General features: G+C 35.3%; 3 protein-coding genes across 6 annotated transcripts; all 3 read left to right on the forward strand.

The window, feature by feature from the left end:
* Window positions 1-1,274: 1,274 nt before the first annotated feature.
* Window positions 1,275-14,973, forward strand: LOC110791015 (uncharacterized). Of its 4 annotated transcripts, none has more exons than XR_008923940.1 (6): window positions 1,275-1,679; window positions 3,103-3,198; window positions 3,298-3,346; window positions 4,370-4,482; window positions 10,520-10,599; window positions 14,930-14,973. XR_008923940.1 is itself a non-coding variant. In XM_056833030.1 (5 exons), exons 1-4 carry the CDS (start codon window positions 1,335-1,337, stop codon window positions 4,459-4,461), a joined length of 582 nt encoding a protein of 193 aa, XP_056689008.1. In that variant the 5' UTR covers window positions 1,275-1,334; the 3' UTR covers window positions 4,462-4,482; window positions 10,520-10,700. The 4 variants fall into 4 exon arrangements, 2 of the variants coding, with proteins under 2 accessions (XP_056689008.1, XP_021851471.1); XR_008923939.1 differs by lacking the exon at window positions 14,930-14,973 and adding an exon at window positions 10,989-11,590; XM_056833030.1 differs by lacking the exon at window positions 14,930-14,973 and having other exon boundaries at window positions 10,520-10,700.
* LOC110791006 (uncharacterized) lies at window positions 5,272-10,480 on the forward strand. Its single transcript, XM_021995769.2, has one exon. The coding sequence runs from the start codon at window positions 7,454-7,456 to the stop codon at window positions 9,245-9,247; it is 1,794 nt and encodes a 597-aa protein (XP_021851461.1). The 5' UTR covers window positions 5,272-7,453; the 3' UTR covers window positions 9,248-10,480.
* Window positions 14,930-19,951, forward strand: LOC110791023 (cadmium-induced protein AS8). Its single transcript, XM_021995791.2, has 4 exons — window positions 14,930-15,003; window positions 16,350-16,593; window positions 17,602-17,814; window positions 18,183-19,951. The coding sequence occupies exons 2-4, from the start codon at window positions 16,356-16,358 to the stop codon at window positions 18,194-18,196; spliced, it is 465 nt and encodes a 154-aa protein (XP_021851483.2). The 5' UTR covers window positions 14,930-15,003; window positions 16,350-16,355; the 3' UTR covers window positions 18,197-19,951.
* The last annotated feature ends 526 nt before the right edge of the window (window positions 19,952-20,477 follow it).

The raw sequence follows: 20,477 nt of genomic DNA on the forward strand, positions 1-20,477 counted from the left end.
AATTGGTTAACTAATTGGTTCTACTGCTTAACTAATTGTTCCATTGTTTAACTTACTAGTTCTAGTGTTTAACTAATTAGTTTCATTGTTTAACTAATTGGTTTTCAGTATTTAACTAATTATTTTCAGTGATTAACTAATTAGTTCTAGTGATTAACTTATATGACACAAATGTGGTCTTTTGTGTAAGATCGCCTTATATAAAAGTTTGTATAGGTTTATAAAAGTTTCAATCAAATCAATTAGGTCCAATTAGTTACAGTTTTGCAATCAAGTGCAATTAGATCCAATAGGTTACCATTAGGTCCAATATGTTTCAATCAAGTATAATAAGTTCACAAATGTCCATGCATAATAAGTTACAAGAAACACACTTTGTAACATGCTCTAACAATGAAATGACATTCGGTGGTTGATGACATAGTTTTAGTTAATTTACAAAGAGTCTTTAAGACTGTTTATGCAAACAAGATTGGATGTCAAATTTATGATATCACACCTAAAGTTTTATCAACTGACCTATTTTTGTATATATTGGTTGGTTTGTATTTCGTCTTAACGTCTTATTTTGGACATAATTAGTACTCAAAACGTTCTTGTATATAAGCACGAGGTATATAATTTGTCTATTAGTAACTCACGAGTGACAAGAGAAGAAGTAATTATACTCTCACTCTCTTGAATTAGTTATCACGAATTAATTGTTACATTATAAGTTCGTAGCACTGTTTGTTGTCACGAATTAGTTGTCACATTGTAAGTTCTTTAATTTAGGCACAGTTTCAGCCAATGAACTGTGAAGGCCCAATTTATAATCTTCCCAAACCTAAAAGCCCATGCACACAATATTCCCATTTCGTATTCACAAATTCTTATTTACAATGAGTGTACAATAAATATTGTACACCGGAATAAAAGTTAACTCAAAATGCTTAAAAGTTAAGCATATAAATGTAAAAGTTATTTATTTTTCAGTAATAAATTTTTTCATTTTAGTAAAACTTATTTTTTCAAACTAACTAATAATGTATAAAATTAATCATTTAACCCTTTAAAATATTTATCTATTAATTTTTTTTACTAATATAAAAGTTAATCAAAACTAGGTTAAAGTTACACAAAAAGGTTAAAGTTATCTTGGTGTACAATAAATTTATTGTACACCTTGTGCGCAGAAGACCTTTTGTTTCATATTTCAAACAACCCACAATTTTAGAGTTTCCATTCTCCAACACGTTTCAAAAACTTTCCATTAACCCCCCTATAAAAACGTTACTCGTATTCCCGCCATTCATTTCACTATTCACACACAGAGAGGAAAGCGAGAGAGAGAGATGAAGAAGAGAGGAAGAGCAACGACGAAGAAGACATCGGCAGCTGATTTCCTAACACCGCCACAAGAAGCAAAGACAGTGAACACTCGCAAGAAGTCTACCGTGTCATCGCCGAAATCCTTCGAATTCACGCTCAATTCTCCGTCCTCAAATGCTGCAAATCGCCGGAAATCACCGATGAAATCTTCGCCGCTGCGCAAAACGGAGGTGTCGTCTTCAATAACTGAGCTGAAAGAAGCCTTGTCGTCTCATATTGACTCGATTAAGCGGCAGGTTGAGCGCTCTCACTCTGACATTCTCAAGGAGGTCGATTCTTCTAATTCTCGCCTACACAAGCGCTTGAAGGTCTATTTCTCTTCTCTCTGATTATTTTTCTAGAAATTTCCGTTGATATTCTGTTGAATTTTGAAAAACGATGTATTAATTTCAATGTAACTCTAGAATTGTGTGATTTGTGCAAGTAATTAGGTTACTTCGTCTCGGAAATAATGTTTAGGTTTTCGGATATTTTGCTGAATTTTCAATGGTAAGAGATGTTGATTGCAATGAATATCTGTATTTCTGAAAGCGATTAGGTTAGTAATGTATGAATTTTGTGTGAATTCGTTGTTATGAATAACCGAGGATAACCTAGATGTGAAATAATTAGTAGTATTAGGAAAGGCTTTGATGCAAATTCAAACTATCAGTTGCTGATCTCTATGAGATGCCGGAATTCTGTGATTTGTGCGAGCAAACAATTAGGTTGATAGCTGATAGTTCTATCTGCATTTGTTATTAGACTTGTTACCAGTGTTTGAAGTTTGTGTTACCAGGGAAGTTGTTAAGCGAGGCTTCCGTGTGTTTTTGAACTAGTAAGGCTCATTTAAGTTTTGGATGGACAAATTTTATGCCTATTGATCTGGATTAGATTATAGGTGCTATTTGAAGGCTCTTGAAAGAAAATGCCAAATCCTTGCTTATCTCCTTGTAGATGCAATGTCCTAATTGGTGAGAGCATGAGAATTAATTTTCTCGGACAGTAAAATGATATGTTAATTCTATTTGAAATGATTGAATTCTGCACTTACAGCTTATTGTTAGCTTGCATGAGAATTAGTTTTCTCGGACAGTAAAATGCTATGTTAATTCAATTTGAAATGAATGAATTCTGCACTTTCAGCTTATAGTTAGCTTGCTATAGGTTTGTAATTAACAGCTTAGCATCAGTTAAGATTTCTTTTGGAAATGTTTATTGTACTTGAGCGGTTGAGCCACTTTGTAATTTATATCCCGATTTATGTTGAGACAAGTAATGTGGTTATCATTCAGACAAGTAATGTGGTTATCTATCTTTTCTAGAGAAGACTTAAATTTTTCAAGAAACATATGCTTTTGTATTGTGTGCAGACTGCACTAAATGCATTTTTTCTCATATCTCCGACTCAAACGTGGTTTCTCAATCACATTATTCCTTATTTCCTTGAAGCTCAATAGTTATTCAATAAAATTTCACTCTTGTTAGCTAATGGTCTTATGCACCATGTTCAACATGATATGTGATGAAGGTTCTTCATAGATTTTATTTTTATTTTCTAAGATTATAAACAAAGACTTTGATCTGTTGTCTCAAAATCCATATTTCAGTGCAAATGTGTGCTGCCAAACGGAAGGTTGCATGGAGTTAGACTAAATATACTGCATATAGAATCAAAGAGCAAGAACTGTTTGAGACCTTGAGGATTTATAAGCTTATTTCAAATTATTGTATTGTTTATTGTTTCAACAGATTCAGGCTCAAGCATGTCAGAACCTAATGGATGAGACAGACAAGGAAGTCAAGAAGATGTCTGAAAGGGTAGCTGAAAGCTGTGAAGCAATGAAGGTATTTGTGTATTACATTATCGTTTTACGCAGCAAGTGCTGCTGATTTTTTTGCAGATGTTTGTTCGACTGAATTTCACTGAAATGTGTTAACTAACAGGCTTCATATTCCGAGTTCATGGTGGATGCACAAACCACTGCTGCTCGTGGTATGTTACTGGCTTCTGATATGCTTTAGAAAAACTTGTCAACTTTGTGAATTGTGATTTGAATGCCTAGTTGTCTACTGTGTTCCATTAGCAGCATAGAAGTGAATTTTGCCTTATGTAACGCAACCACTTTCTCAAGTTTTGTTACTTGGTGTTTGGGGATAATTTTTTGATACCTATTTCTTGTAGTATGTTCTTTTCTTTAAGACATTCTTTCGAACTGAAAAACTGAAAATATTTTTCATCAAAAGTGTTTTTAATCCACATTTTTCTTCTGTTTGAGGGGTCCTATCTCTGCCTGAAGAAAGTACTACTTTATATGGTTCTAGTCTATGGGATGGTTTCTGTTACTTCGCTTATACTAGAAGTTTAGAACTTGGTATTTCGGATGCAGTTTAAATCTTCAACTAGGGCCATCCATTTTAGTCCAGAGTTCTTTATTAGTAGAGTTCTTCATTATTGGTGCTCTACTGCTCTATATGAGGTGTTTGTGCAATCCAGCCCTCTCTCAATGGAAAAATTAAAGTGCAGTGATGCTAGCTTTAAACCAGGCCACAAATAATGATATCTCGAGTTTCAAGCACTGATAGAAAGTCATTCTTTTGTGGCAAAATTCACTTCTCCTTCATGGAGGAGAGTGAGCGAAAAATACTGTTGAAAAATATGTCCTCTTAACCAAATAGAGACTTATTTGCCCCCCTCTTTCCTCTGCTTCATGTGCTTGAGACAGTAGAATTTGATAACTTAATTCAAACAGACAGTATTTGAATGAGACCTATTGGCAATAGATATTGGTGTAGTTTGTCAGAGGGAATAACTTTCAGTTCAAAGCGTTGTTACCTGTTACACTAGTATGAGTTTTTAATTTTCTACCTAATTTGCTAAATTAGACAAAAAATGTACCATTTTCATATTGTAATTCGCATTTTCGGTTCATAAGCTGTGCTGAGAGTGCAGTAGGTTTAATTTTATTTTCTGTGAGCTGATAAATGTTCATCATACCTATTTTTTAATTGTATGCAGTGTGTAAGACAACCATCCCAGAGAAAGTGCAGTCTCTTGAGAAAGCTATTGATTCTCTTCGCAACCGATATGGGATCTTTTCACCAGCTTAAGTTGCTTTATTCTGTTTCCTGGTAAGTAGATACTGCTGTTGCCTAAGTTTCTCGCTGCTTATAATATGGAAAACTTATGTTTGAATAGTTAGCATTTACATGACTAAGTGGTTCATTGATCACCTTGTTAATTCCATATTTCTGTTTTCTGTGCTGCATTCTTAGCCTTGTATAGTCATATTTCTAAATTTTGAAAAATACCAATGTTTCATAAAGCTTTTTAAACCGTTGTCTTTCTCATAAACACAGTGTTGTGTGCCGCCAATTGTAGGCTGTTTCCTCTGCACATTTCTTCTTGAGTCTGTTTTTCCTTCTCTCACACCTCAAAGCTTTTCTTAAAACGGTATTTCCGGTGGAATTTCAGGGACAACTTGCTGCAATTCAGATATTTTGGTGTCAGAAAGATCGAGTGAGAGAGACACTTGTCGTCTTGTAGATGCCCCTACTTAGTATTCGTCTTAGAAAGAGTACATAGAGAACATTCCAATTTAGCAAGCAATAGGTAAAAGCCATAGTAGCGCAGTGGGTTGTGAAAGTGAAAAAGGATTCATGTGAAAGAGTTGTAAGAACTAACACAAAACGAGCTACTCTTACTTTTCTGGAGTTCGGTGTAAACTGTAAAGTCAAGTGTTCTACAGATTACTCGATATATACATAGTATATTCTAATTCTTGCTTTATTTCTGCATTAAGCTTTTGCGCATAAGGTCAGTTAAGAGTTCAGAGTGTATAAGATGGCTTGTTATGCTGGAATTTTGGCTAGGACTCCTAGGGACTTCGCAAGCCACCCACAGAAATAGGTAGTCATCTTTCACATGATATTCAGACATTTTAACACGAACCAAAGTCTGACAAGTTTTTGTTAGAAACATGACCTCAAGCCCTTGCCCCAGCACATGCACAATTAGTTCAAAATCAACACAATTAAATCTATCACATTATATGATCATGCTATAGAGCTGATCGGATTAGACAGTAACTTTAAAACGTCAGCCAAAATGAATGACACAAACTTGGTATAATCAATGGGACTGAGCTCGACCCTAACAGAAACCAATTTCGACCGAGCTGGTTAGACTTGGTCACCTCAATCTTAGTTCTATGCTACGAACAAAAATGAAACAACCTATTTTCCGAAATGCCAAAATCAAGCTCCTAGTCTTTGTTAGATTTTCTAAAGATCTTGAATACACCAAACTTCTTGTTATGCATTTAAGGTGTTACAATGAGCCCATCCTTAATAATTGAAGATTATGAAAATGGAGGGTGACAATAGGTGTAACGTGTAATCTGACTACATGATCCTGTTGTGATTTCTAAAAAAATATATATGGTCAATAAGTTCGAACTAGTATATGTTTAGAAGGCTAACTTTTAATAATAACAAAAAATAATAATTGGTTTTCTACATAATTTAGTACTCTGAAAGCTTCTGGTGTAAATTGCCAAAAAAAAAAAAAAGCTTCTGGTGTAACATTCTTATAGAATGTTCAGCGATGAACTTAGCAACATATGTAGTACAGACTACAGAGTACTTCATACCGATGGTTTCACTGCTTGTATGGTGTGACAGTCTCAACTCTCAAGCAGTTTTATAATTTTATCAAAGACTCAGAGGATCTTAGAGCTGTACTAAATTACTGATCCCATAAAATCTGGAATCAAAATTCACAAGTGGGAATGAAACTTCAACTTCAATCATAACTTCTTTTTGTCCTTTCGTTGACTTTTCATGTTTAACAAAATGTGCTTAAAATAGGAATGACCGTAATTTCTAGGCAAGGCCAGCTACTATAGAAATACTCTGATTGTTTTAACTCTCGAGTGGACATGAAACTTCAACTTCAATTTTCTATTTGGTTCTTGCATCATCGACTTCTCAAGTATGAAAATGCTATGATGCATGTATAATGTATTTTTGTTTAATATTCCTCGAAAAGAGATCCTTAATATTTATGACTTCCACGTTGCATTCGTAGCAACTCGGCAATTCTTTTGGCATTTTCAGCATTCTTTTTTCTTTTTAAGAGTATATCCTGGAAACTAGTCATCATTTTTGTTGTATTTTTAGAACTAGCATCAGTTTATTCACCTAATTATTTATAGAGGGCCTAGACCTGGTATTAGGTGCAAGTCATTTCCATACACTTTAGTCACTTAACCATTATACATAATCAATATACTCGAAATTCATTCACATTGATTTTGGAAGAGGAACACATGTTCATTGGGAACACATAATCTTGTTCTTCGTTTCACACTAATCTGCAGAGTTGCAACATCACACATTCCCACATGGCAAGATTGGCAACTACTAGTAATCTAATCTATTGTTATTTTTCCTAAACTCATTTCTTTTTTGTAAATATAATTCTACATTGTAGGGGGGTTTAGCTACACAAACAGGCAGATAAGAGAGGACTAAACTCCAGCTGATTTTAAAAAATAAAAAATTCCAAGTGAAACTAATTTCTGATCTACCTCTTTTTTTTAACCACACTTAAAATGAGTTCAGTAACAGGTTTTTGTGTTACCATGAACAACGACCATATCAAAACTCAAAAATAGCCAAATGATGATGCGTCAAGACCTCAACAATATTAAGCTACCAAATTATTTATTAACAATCAAATAATGATGCCAATTTTTTATTTGTCTGTTTAGGAAGAACATCAATTGCTGATTTCAAGAAAATTCGTACATCACGTTTAGGTGATTTAATATACACACCAAGAAAATACTCCGTATCAAAAATCAAATAATAACAGATATACTAATTTAGTAATTTACACCTTAGACAGATAATTTCACAAGAATGACAGCTACTCCTTGAATAAACTATCACCCTAATAAGTATGCACTTGCAAATATAAATATAACTCATCTTCCCCATAAACTGGAGACAGAACCCAATCTAAACCATTCCCACTTCCTCTTCTATCACTAAACCAAAAAACAGAGCTTCACACAACAAAAAGTAAATCATAGTAAAAATGTCCACTGATAATTCCAATGGTGGTGGCGCGACTGCTAGGAGCTTCACAGTACAGCTCCTAGCAGGGCGCTTCTTCGTTGTTTTTTCTACCCTCATGATCCTCGGCTTTATTGGTGCTGCCTACATATTTGGTTTATACTCGGGTGAAATAAAAACAACACTTGGGTATGACCAAACCACCCTTAATCTCCTTAGTTTCTTCAAAGACCTTGGAACTTATGTCAGTGTCCATGCCGGTCTTCTAATGGAGGTGGCCCCACCATGGGTGGTCCTCTCACTTGGAGGTGTGGTTAACTTTTTCGGCTACTTCATGATCTGGCTTGCAGTCACCAAAAGAATCTCCCAACCCCCAGTTTGGCTAATGTGTCTCTACATCACCATTGGTGCTAACTCATTAGGGTTCGCCAACTCTGGTGCGCTCGTCCCCTGTGTTCAAAACTTCCCCGAGAATCGAGGGGTTGTGATTGGGATATTAAAGTCATATCTTGGTATAGGTGGGGCTATAATGACTCAATTCTACCATGCCTTGTACGGTGATGACAGCAGTTCTAGTGGTGTAATCTTGATCATTGCTTGGTTACCAGCAGCTGTTTCGTTGCTCTTTGCATTCAGTGTCAGAGTCCTCGATATAACAAAAAGACAAATCAAAAGAGATAAGAAGTTCTTTAACGATGTCCTTTGCATGTCTCTTGGTCTAGCAGGGTTCATCATGATAATGATCATAGTACAAAGACAGGTTGCGTTCAGCAAAGCTGGTTATAGTGGAACTTTTGCTGTCATTATCTGCCTCCTAGTATTACCTATCTTTCTAGTCTTCAGAGAAGAGATTCATATTTGGAAAACCAAGCTTTTTAATTCTTCCAATAGTACCCTCTCCGAACTAAAAATCGTGCCTCAGAACGACATATCTCCGGTAAAACATCAACCTCTAGTAGTAGGAGCTAATACCCCTTCTGATGAACACACTTCTGAAAATATAGACCCACCTTGTTTCCAACATGTGTTCAATCCTCCAGCAAAGGGGGAAAACCACTCCATCCTACAAGCCACCTTCAGCATCGACATGCAAATCCTGTTCCTCGCTACAATTTGTGGCATTGGAGGAAATCTAACCACAATAGACAACTTAGGTCAAATTGGTACATCATTAGGCTACCCCAAAAAAAGCATTAGTGCATTCGTGTCATTAGTCTCTATATGGCAGTTTCTCGGCCGTGTATTAGGAGGACTAATCTCAGAACGGTTGTTAGACAAATACAAATGGCCTAGACCTGCTTGCCTTACAATAGTCCTCCTCATATCATGCATCCCTCACCTTCTCATAGCCTTCAATGTCCCGTACGGCCTATACGTAGCCTCGGTTATCATGGGGTTCTGTTTCGGTGCTGAGTGGACATACCTCTTTACTATCATATCCGAACTTTTTGGTCTCAAGCATTATGGTACGTTGTACAACTATGGGTCATTAGCCGCTCCTTTAGGGTCCTTCATATTCAATGTCCGAATTGCCGGACGTTTGTATGACAGGGAGGGGTTAAGACAACTTAAGGCATCGGGGATTATAAGGAAGCATGGTGAGGAGTTGCATTGTTATGGAGTTAAGTGCTACCAGTTGGCTTACTTGATTATCACGGCGGCTACGTTTGTTACTGCGCTTGTGTCTTTGATTCTTGTGGTTAGAACCAGGAAGTTTTATAAGGGGGATATTTATAAGAGGTATGAGAAGAAGGATTCTTCCTCAACTAATGTGACGTTGAGAGGGTATTCAGGGAAGGAAGAAGAGATGGATTAATTTTGTTTACTTTTTCTTTTTTCACTGCTTTTTTATTTGTTCAGTTGTTGTTCTTCCATACATATTACGCACATAATAGATTAATTGGTATGTATAAGTGTATGCTATTAGCTAGTAAGCTATAGGAAAACTTTGTTCATCCAAAGTCATTTTTAGCATCTTATATTATACGAGTAAAAGTACTACGTATTATATATTGATTTTTGTTTAACTGAATTCTTAAATACTCGTAGTGAAAGTGGTTGGATTCATGGGGGCGTTTGTTTAACTGAATTCTTAAATACTCGTAGTGAAAGTGGTTGGATTCAATGGGACGTTCTTATTAAACGTGAATCAAAGGTTGAAGTGAGGTTTAAGTAGAAAGAAAAAGAAAACCTTGAATGTTAACTATTTTATTTGATCAGTGTTGGTTATGCTAACTTGTTCGTCATATAACCTTACTCGTTCTTAGCAATTTCTTTAGCATCATCTTCATTCACATTCATTATGATAGGAAACTTGAATTTAGTTTACTAGTTGGTTGAATTGAGCAAAAGGGAAGAGTGAACTTGTGTACCTTAGACTTGCAAAGTTGCAAGATCCAACCTTGGTAGAATAGTCCTACTTGCTGTACTTGTATCATGGATTGACTTTTCACCAACAAAAAGACAAGATTAGAACGTGGATTAACAGCTTGATGACTTATATTTAGTTGACTATTAGTCTATTACATTTTTGTTTATTTAAATCCTTAAGCAAGAATTAGTTGATTATTATGCGGGTTAAACAATGACCATTATGGCAAGTGATCATAGAACTGGAAATATGCCTTGGAAAATGAAGTCGAATGCCACCTTAATTGGTAATTAATGTTGATAATGCAAACAAATCAACTACTAGTATAAAATATTCTTTTGACAACATGTTCAGGGATGGACGTTTTTGTATTACCAGCTGCATAATTCTATTGAAGAAATCTTTATCATTCTTATTGGATTATTAGTTTATTACTGGTGTTAATTAAGTCTTAATCATTAATTACGAGTATTTTATATGGAATACTTTCGTAAGCAGAGTATTTGTATTGCAATGTGCACGAGACATACATTTTGCTGTAGCTTATGAGTAGGAATATTTACTGGTCAATGCAAAAGTTATGCTAATAAAAATCTATACAGTGTGTATTTTAAGTACAGTTTGAGATCGAACTTTGACTACTCCGTATTATCTATTGTGAGCTGATATATAATGTTCATACATCCTCCTTTTTTTTTCTTTCCTAATTGTATGCAGTGTACAGACATCTCTTCAAAACCGTTATTCAATCTTACTACACCGGCTTATGTTGCCTTATGTTGTTTCCTGCCTTTCTGGTAAGTAAAAGCTGATATCACGAAAGTAGTATGCTTCATAGTTTGTTATACATAATGTGGTAAAGCATGAGTAAATGAGGCTTTGTCGCTTTGATCACCAACATGATTATGTTTTCTGTGTGCGTTTTCTAAGCTGGTTACACCATATTACCAAAATTGAAGGATAACCCTTTTTAATTCGTTAAATACTTATATGAGATTGAAAAAGTAGCAATTGTCGCGAAAATAAGCAACTAAGTTGTGTACCACTAGACTCGAACATGCAATCATGATTTAATGTATTTTAAAAGGAAGGAACTTTCAAAATTCGATCTCAAATATCATTGTCGAATCATATAGTTGAAATAAAGACTATATTGGTGAAGCCATTAATGATTTGATTGTTATAGGATCGGAATATGCAAAGCTGTATCAATCCCAAAAAATCAGGAATCATAATTGAGCATGAATCTTCAACTTGAATATTCTTGTGGTTTATACATCGACTTTTCAAGAATGATGATATAAGACACCATATTATTTTGTTTTGGCTGAAAAGATTCGTTGAAATGGAAACATTTCATGGTTATGGGAGTTGCCGTAGTCAGCAAAACACCATATTCTAAGTAGAAAAATCTTCATCTTTCAAGTTGCATACGTAGATTGATAGGCACTCGATCTTTGATAGAGGCATAGAGTTGACACATTCAACTAGCTAGTTACTACCTCCGTTCGTGAAAGTTCTTTATGTTTTGAAATATGTGTCGAAAATATTGACCGTAAATTTACACTATTATACTCCGCATACATCAAACATAACATGTGATATCTTATTAGATTTGTTTCAATATGTATATTAAAAATACCAACTTTTTATAATTTTATTTTGTAAGGAATTGGAAATAGTAATGGTTAAATATTAAATTGGAAGCACATGTAAACAGGGGCAGATCTTGGTTGTGGCTGGGGTGGGCCTGGCCCTCCCGGCCGGAAAATTTTGTAGTGTATTTTTAGTTACGGTCCCCCTAAAATTTGTATATAATAGTATAATTACATACTCCCTCCATTCCTAATCTTTATTTGTATTGGGATATGAGTAATGATTGGGTGTAAGAATAATGATTATGTGTAAGAGATTATATATTTAAAATAAAGGAAGGAGAGAGAAAATATTAAAGAAATAAGATAAATAGGAGATATTTTATTATTAACAACAAAAAAAAAAAACCAGTTTAATTCAAACCAAAAAAATCAAGAAAAATCAAACCAAAACATTCAAAAAACAATCAATAATTCGACCAAATCAACAATCAAGATTTCGAACTAAAAAACCAAGATTAAATTTGAACAAAAAACCCAAATTAAATTCGAACAAAAAAATCAGATTTGAAATCAACAAATCAACAAACAAAACAAACAATCAAGAAAATTTGACATAAATAAACCCAAAATTTCGGTACAATGAACCCAGAAGTTCGACCAAATATAACCCAGAAGTTCAACCCAGAAATTCTAGATTTATTCTTGACAAAATATAACCCAGAAATTTGACCAAAACAACCCAAAAAATCGAGAAAATCAACCCAAAATTTCGCCCAAATCAACCCAAAAATTCGAATGAATCAACCTAGAAATTCGACAAGCAATTCAACCAAAATTAACCCAGAAATTCGACAACAACCAGCCCAAAAATTCGACCAAAATCAACCCAAAAATCCAACTACAATCAACCCACAAAATTCGACCACAATCAACCAAAAAAATTTGACAAAAATCCGACCACAATCAACCCAAAAAATCAACAAAATTCGACCAAAATCAACCAAAAAAATTCGACATAAATCAACCAAAAAACCCGACCAAAATCAACCCCAAAAATTCAATAAAAATTAACCAAGAAATTCGTCAAAATATCGAAATCAGCCATCTCAAAATTAATTCGAGAAAATTAAACCCAGACATTCGACTAAAAAACAGAAAATTAAACCTTGAAATTCGAGAAAATTATACCCAAAATCAACCACCAAATTTAACCCAAAAAATCAGCCAAAATAACGACCAAAATCAATCCAAATTTTCGACAAAAATCACCCAAAAATTCGACAAAAACACACACAAAAATAAATTAATACTCACTTGATCCTTAGTATCACTCACGATTTTGAGGATTTAGAGGTCAAATTCGGCCATGAAAACTCTAGATCTAGAGTTTTTATGGTCGAATTTCACGATCTAAAGCCATAATACATGCGGCGGAGGTTTGGTTGCAATGGTGGCGGTGATCTCGTTTTTAGATCTGAAGAATGGAGAGTTGTTTTGGAGGAGAGAGAGTGAAAAGTTGAGAGGAGGAGAGAAACGGATGAAGAGAGAATGAAGAGAGAGACTAAGAGATAAGAAAATGAAGAGAGAGTGAAGAGAGAGAGTAAGAAAATGAAGAGAGAGAGAGACATCCGGGTAATTGAGAGAGTGAAAGGGAGTGAAAGGGACGGGGAGTGGGTTTGGGTTATGGGGAGTGATTAAATAATTAAATAAGGTTGGTGGGGAAAAAGAGGGTGGAAAAAGGGTAGAATCTTAGGGTTTTTTGGTAAATAGTGGGGAATCTTAGGGTAAATTGGTAAAAAAATTATGGCCAAAAATAGTAAAGATTCAGTAGGGGAACAACAAAAAGAAACGCCAAAAAAGGAAATGGGAACAACAAAACGGAATGGAGGGAGTAGTATATTGCTTAACTTTTTTCTATCGACCCCCCTCGTAAAACCGTTCAAGGTCCGCCACTGCATGTAAAAAACTTTCAGAAATGGAGGTAGTACAAAATTCAAGGTAAACTAATTTCATTACCACCATTTGTTATTTACTCGAATCAAATTTAAACAATGTAATAACCGATGTTTTCGCTTGAAAAATATTTCAAAGTAGCTACTCCGATATTTCAAAGTCTTTGTGTTCCCTTGAACAAGGTTATAATACGATTATGATGAATTGATTATCAGCATAAGCATCACGATCCACGGTCATAATAATAATAAAGTACTCCGTACCAAAATATGTTGTTATTATTCAATTAGTGATGCCAACTTGACAAATGCAGGAGATCTACTAGTCTAGCAAAAGGTCTTGTGCGCATAAGGTGTACAATAAATTTATTGTACACCAAGATAACTTTAACCTTTTTTTTTTGTAACTTTAACCTAGTTTTGATTAACTTTTATATTAGTAAAAAAAATTTGATAGATAAATATTTTAAAGGGTTAAATGATTAATTTTATACATTATTAGTTATTTTAAAGAAATAAATTTTACTAAAATGAAAAAATTTATCACTGAAAAATAGATAATTTTTACCTATATATACTTAACTTTTAAGCATTTTAAGTTAACTTTTATTCCGGTGTACGATATTTATTGTACATCCATTGTAAATAAGAATTTGTGACTAGTCTAGTACTGATCTATTGCTGGGTTGTAACTTGTAAGAAGATATGTACATCACGTTTACTCGTTTAGACTATTTCATACGCAAATGCCAAGAAAATAAATAAAAAATAAAAACTAACACTTGGTTATGACCAAATCACTTTTAAGGTGCGTACTTTTCCTCTTAGAAAAAATAGGTTCAATAAATTTAGATATGCTTCGAAAAGGTTCAATCGTTTCTGTTACATAAGGCAACATTTGCCTTCGATTTCTTTTGGTTTTGGATCCTCTAGAGTTCTAAAATAACTCTACGCGGTATAGTTGAGCAATATCAACCATTGAATGGAAAATCAATGGCTCATATATTTACTTTTCAAAATCTCCCTTATTTTTTCTCATAAATATCCACCTCCTAATTTCCCCTTCCCATTAATACGAGCCATTGATTTTAAAATGTATGGTTTAGATACAACTCTATTTTATAGAGTTTTATTAAAACTCTAGAGGATCCTACTCATTTCTTTTATATACTGATCTAAAATTTATATTTTCAGTGTTAGCACATAAGACTATAATGAGTTATCGTACATTCTAAGCATGCAATGCGTGCGTCGTAATGTCTGATAAATTTACGCTCTTACATTCAAGTTTAATAAGTTACAATCAAATTTAAAACATGAATCATGTACCATTTTATTAATTATCTATCGAGATTGTTCGGTTTGGATAAAATTGAATTCCGAGTTGAATAAACAAGGGAGAGGGAAAATAAAGTGGGCCAAAGAGAGGTCCATTAGACCATTACTAGTAATGAACGCCCAATTAAGAGCCCGCTTATTAGGTCAACCCAGCCCATACTTGTGGCCATAAGGCCTATAAGGCCCATAACTCTCGTAACTTTAATCTTCTAACTGTCCCCGTTTCATCCAAACTCCAGTTTCTTCAACTCCCGCTTTCCACCACACAAAACCCAGGTGAACAAAAAGGGAAGAACTGGAGAAAGTAGAACAAGTAAGCTTCCAATATTCATCTGCAATTTTAATGCTATATTACTTTCGAACTTGTACTTTCATGCCGTTTTTCCTGTTGTTTTCTTTTCCTTATCCTGTACTTGTTAACTAAGTATCATTGCCACTATTGCAAATTGTTAATTGTATGATTGAAGTTCATTTTACACTTGCTTTATCCGGGATTGATTTAGGATAACAAAGAGATTTCTGGGTATTTATTTGATTTTAGTTTCACACCCCCATTGTTGTAATCTGGATTATTCAAGCATAATTTTGTTACAATGAACATTTATTCAAATTTATCAGTTTGTTAGGTTTCAAACTTTCAATTCGACCTTTATTTTGAAGGATAACCCTCTTTTTTATAAATTAAAGGTGGGTGATAATCGAACTCAGATTTGACTATTTGAGGTTCTATTGTTTGAATTCAGACATTTAAGATGGATATAGAAGGTGTGTTTCACCCCCACATTCATCCAATATCAGCTGTATGGGATTTATGACTTGTGAATGTATTGAAATCATGAGTTTTGAAGTGTGCTAAGACTGCTAACTATGTCAACAAGAGATCTTCCTTTTCTTGCCTAAATGTGGACAAAGGGAAAATTATCTAAGTGTATAACTAGCCAATCTTCCTTGTTAGAGGCACTAGGACGATGACACATTATGATCGTTTGTGTACATCAGGCGTTTTAATCGTGAATGAACCCTATTAGCGTTTGCAAGTAACTAAGTGGACGATGTCTCAATTTAATATGCTTTAGAAAAAATATTTTGAATCCAGCTTCCTAGTTCCTAATATGTAGAGTTTAGCTAATTGGGTGGATTGTAGAGTGAGCTGCCTTCTGTGGCTGAGAACTTCTCTTGGGAAGAAACCTAAATGATGTGATTTAGAAAAAATATGAACTTCCTGTGGATGACTTCATGTATGACTTATCATGCAATGGCATTATGGAAACGGCTATAGAACCAATATTATGGTCGCTACAATTCATTGTATCAATTGGTTCAAGCTTAATGTTTGCTCTCTGATTCCCCCCGGATTTTCTTCCATTACAGACATTCTGTTTGGACATTTAAATGATGAGAGATAAAATTCTCTACCTATATGTTTGCAATGAGATTTTGAGATTCTTCACCCCAACCCCCTGCTATGGTCAAGGTCTAACAAACTGCCTATGTTATTCTTCAAGCTACTAACAAGTTAACTATGATTCTACTACCCAAAGTGCCCCTCTCCTTAGATATTGATGATTGATCCCCCCCCCTCCCTTTCTGTTGCTTTTAAATGTCAGCATTTGGTAAAGTGACGTCGACATTTACATTATTGTTTATCTACATTCTCAGGTCCAAATGATAATAAAAGGGTTGTTCAGGAGGTATGAGAGATGGAATCCTGTGCACCCAACCCACGGAGCCTTTTGGGGAATGGGAGTGGGGATTGGTTGTGGTGTTGGTTGGGGGCCTGGTTTTGGACCTGAGGTGATTGGATATGTTGGTGCCGGATGTGGTATTGGATTTAGTGTTGGTGTTACTCTAGCTGGTTTTGGCATTGGCCTTCCTGTATATACTCTCAATGATGTCCCTAAAGGTAAACTTCATTGTGGATTGCTTAATTGTTCTGTACATTAGAATTAACCATCCCACTACTCATAATCAATTTGTATTTACTTGATTTGTTGAGCAACATTGGATTTATTCAACTTGTGGATAGATAATGACCATGTGAGTGTGAAGTCACTACAGTTTCAAAGAGTCGGCAAGGGAGTTGATGTACATGTAAACTGTAAACACCCATCTGGGTTCTTTGATTGCCGAATTTAAGTTGTAGATAGCTTTTATAATTTTAACTTGTCTTGAAGATTACAACATGTTGCCTCACCATTGAAACCACTTTCGAATGGTACAAGTGTACAACTAGTCCATGGATCTGGAGGGTGATGTGGGACAGGTTGACTGAGGATGGAAGTGTACAAATATGATGAGATTAGCATGAAATACACACAGATAGAGGTTAAAAGATTATGAATAGTAAAGATTGTTGGGATTGTCTCATGTTCATTCATTATCATGTCCATTTTGTCCATGAATTAATACACTAGTGAATTTCAATGGAGCAGCACTCGCATTTTCTAGTAAGTCTTATCACAATCTCATTTTAATAAAATATCCCTCATCCCTCGTTGTTGAGAACATCTACTATGCTCTACCTCAAATGTATTTTTGGTGGCTGAAGATTAAAAAATGTAATATTCATTGGCAATTCTTTGGCCGGTCATTTCCCTTTTTTTCCTGGACAGTAGCATATTGCTGCTTCCTGCATCACCAATATGCTTTCTCTTATAACAAGATTTATTTGATTGCTAAATTATACAAAGTCTTTACTTCATTAGTTCATCCTAATTTGCTGAAAGGCTGATTTTTAGTTGTAACTTGTAAGGAGCTTATGATTTTTTTTTTTTCACTGTCTTAGCTAGCCCCACTATTAAAGATCTGATACTCTCAACTGCCCTTTCTTTTCCTCGCATGTTTGCTGATTACTGGAGCTTAACTTCTCAGTTTGTAGCTTGAAATTCTGATAGGGTGGTTATATTTTCAGTTTTAATAGCCCCCAAAGGAAATGCTTGGGACATTCAATCGCAGTTTTGGAGTTTGCAACAGAAGGCAAATGACAGCTTTTCGTATTTGAAGGACCTAGATATGTTCAAAGGGACCGAAAAGTTTGATGTAAAAAGTGCAATATCTTCAAAGAGAAGGGCTATTTCTGAAAGTTCCAGAGTATTGAAGAAAAATATTTCCGAATCTGGTAAAGGTAAGGATTTTGAATTTTTGATTATGCGTATTGATTAATGAAAGATTGTTGTTTACATTGTGTTATAGATTTTCTTTGAATATATTATGCTATCCTTATCTGGATTAATCATTCCCATTATTAGTGTATACCACTCACATTCATCTTTATTCTAGTCTTGGTTTCTTTTCTCGGAAAACCCACAGTTTAGGTTCTTTCTTCAGTTTCTTGCCTAAATTTTACATGCTGCTTTGCTGGTGAAGAATCTAAGTCTATCAGGAAAAGATCTGAGTTTATGTTGTCAGTATAGAACTCTTACATTGTGGAAGCTGATGCTTGAGATAGAAGCAGTAAATTTGATGGTTATGGCTTATTGTTATGACATGCAGATATCAAAGACTGATCCTTTTGAGGCTGAACCATGGCAAGCAAAATCTGCATATGAAGAGCATATTGCGCTTTTGACATCAAGTTCAAAGGTTTGTGTATGGCGAAGCTACATTGTAAATCATACCTGTCAGATAAAACATTCTGGTATTAAGGAAGGATCCTTATAAGGCTGAGCGGTGGGCCCAGTGTTACCTAATTCCCTAATCACCCCACAAACCGAGAACCGAAAAAGCGAATTAAAACATGAAAATGGTATGCTTTTGGTTTAATTTAGCAAATTAGGTAGCGAATTGAGAACCCATAACCAATCTCATACTAGCGAATCAGGTAACAGTGGCGTGGGGCTGTGGGCCTATGGTAAAGAAAAAACTACATATGAAGAGTGTGCCGAGCTTTTGGAATCAGCTACACAAGTTATAGTATGACAAAGCTACATTGTGAATGCCTATCAGATCATCTCCAAATCCAGTAATCACAATATTCAGAATTCGTGCCTGATAAGGTAGTGCAGAAGTTTCAGTTTGACTGTTTTTTTTTTTTTTTTTTTTTTTTTGTAAATTACGAGTATCGCTGTTGCTGAAATGGAGAGTAAGACTTTAAAAATGTTTTGGTTATTTTGATAAACAAAACATTAGTATCCACCAAAGTGTATAAGGGATCTGGCATTTTCTGAAGCTCTTGAATTTATACAGTACAGCTGAAAAGAACTGAAGAACATTTGATCAGTCTGGTAGCAAGCAGCAGCTTCAGAAGTTTAAGGAACATAATTTGGAGAAAGTGGGTGTGATCATAGCCAGCAGTATCATTAGATGACCTGTTATTTCTGATATCAAGTGATGTGAAAAAGGAAAATCATGACTCTTGAGAATTAAGAAGACTGAAACTCTTGGAGGGCTGGCCCGGCCCATGGCCCGGTAGTGGTGGTGTCATCTGTCATGGGAAGCAGTTATTATAGGTAAATTGGGTTATAGTCTGTAGCTTTCGAGAAACTCGCCTCAAAGACGCCATAGCTTCACTGTGCAGTTGAGGGAAAATTAAAGATGGCGACCCGACCCGGCACTAAAAAAGCACGGCCTGGCACGAGCACAAAGTCTTGGGCCGGGCCTGGGCGGCAGTTTTTTTGAAAAAGCACGACAAGACAAAGCACACTAAAAATCAGGCGTAGTCACCACGGCCCGGCGTGGCCCGACCCGACCCGACAACCCGTAGGCATGGGCCCTGTTTTGAACTTTTCAGCCTGGTTCACCCTGTCACGGTGGAGAGTGGGCCTAACACGGGCCCAGTTCAATTAGGCCCACATCCAGTGGGCTTGGCCCGAAGCCCAACACGGCCATCTTTAGTTGAGGCTAGCTATGCTCAAGGATTTTCTGGGTATAGAAGGCAACGGAAGGTGGGTGTTGGATACGGGAAAAATCATTGTGCAGTTTTGACAACTGATGGAATTGTGACAACAATATCACCAAGGAGAAAAGGCCATAACTGGTGAAAAGTTGTGTGTTGATGTGGCAAACGTAGTGTCTTTCTTCAACATTCAGTGGTCACCACCTGAATCTGACTACTGTTGTTGCCTGTTGGCGCTAGTAAATACTCTGTGGTACGACCGTACGAGTTATAATACAAGTTGGTAAACCAACATGGCTGCATTTAGGATTTTAGGGTCATTTCCTCTGTTACATGGACTCTTTTTATTTTACTTGAAATACTGAGTCAGATTCTCGACACTTTGACACCTAATTTTGGACCAAAATTATGCAATTTTTTTCGCGGGCTTGTTGGACACTTAAACACCAATTTTTTCGCGGGCTTGTTGGACACTTAAACACCAATTCGTGAGTCTGTGACTGATATGGATGTCCGAGTCTGCGTAACATAGGTCATTTCTCAATATGACCCTAAAAATATTCCGAGAAATTCTAATGATACTATTTTCCAAAACCTTATGGGAGTGAAGTTGATATGATTTCATAAAATTAAAGTAAGTATTGGCATTTTCGTTGCTTATTATTGTGAGATACCCTTATTACTTTGAAGTATGAACACCTCAATATTACTTGATTATGATACTTCTGTGTCTTCTTCTTTGAAGGTTGAGCACTTCTATATAGGTGAATAATGTGATAGATGAAATTTTTTTAATTGTAGTAATATCTTTCGAGTTTGCGTTCAATGTCCAAATCTTTACAAATTATTCCAAATATATCATATATCGATGGATACAAGAATACAACTCATTTACTTATTGTTGTTACCCTTATCAAAAGGTCTTGCGTGCACAAGGTGTACAATAAATTTAT

This window comes from Spinacia oleracea, chromosome 6 (genome assembly GCF_020520425.1).
Source record: "Spinacia oleracea cultivar Varoflay chromosome 6, BTI_SOV_V1, whole genome shotgun sequence".
Classification (NCBI taxonomy): domain Eukaryota; kingdom Viridiplantae; phylum Streptophyta; class Magnoliopsida; order Caryophyllales; family Amaranthaceae; genus Spinacia; species Spinacia oleracea.

Excerpts from the sequence above, each read along its gene's own strand:
- LOC110791015 (XM_056833030.1), top strand. The coding sequence starts at position 1,335 with ATGAAGAAGAGAGGAAGAGCAACGACGAAGAAGACATCGGCAGCTGAT. Across the intron at positions 3,199-3,297 it reads AAAGCTGTGAAGCAATGAAG|GCTTCATATTCCGAGTTCAT; the intron begins GTATTTGTGTAT and ends GTTAACTAACAG. Across the intron at positions 3,347-4,369 it reads ACAAACCACTGCTGCTCGTG|TGTGTAAGACAACCATCCCA; the intron begins GTATGTTACTGG and ends AATTGTATGCAG.
- LOC110791006 (XM_021995769.2), top strand. The coding sequence starts at position 7,454 with ATGTCCACTGATAATTCCAATGGTGGTGGCGCGACTGCTAGGAGCTTC.
- LOC110791023 (XM_021995791.2), top strand. The coding sequence starts at position 16,356 with ATGATAATAAAAGGGTTGTTCAGGAGGTATGAGAGATGGAATCCTGTG. Across the intron at positions 16,594-17,601 it reads TCTCAATGATGTCCCTAAAG|TTTTAATAGCCCCCAAAGGA; the intron begins GTAAACTTCATT and ends TTATATTTTCAG.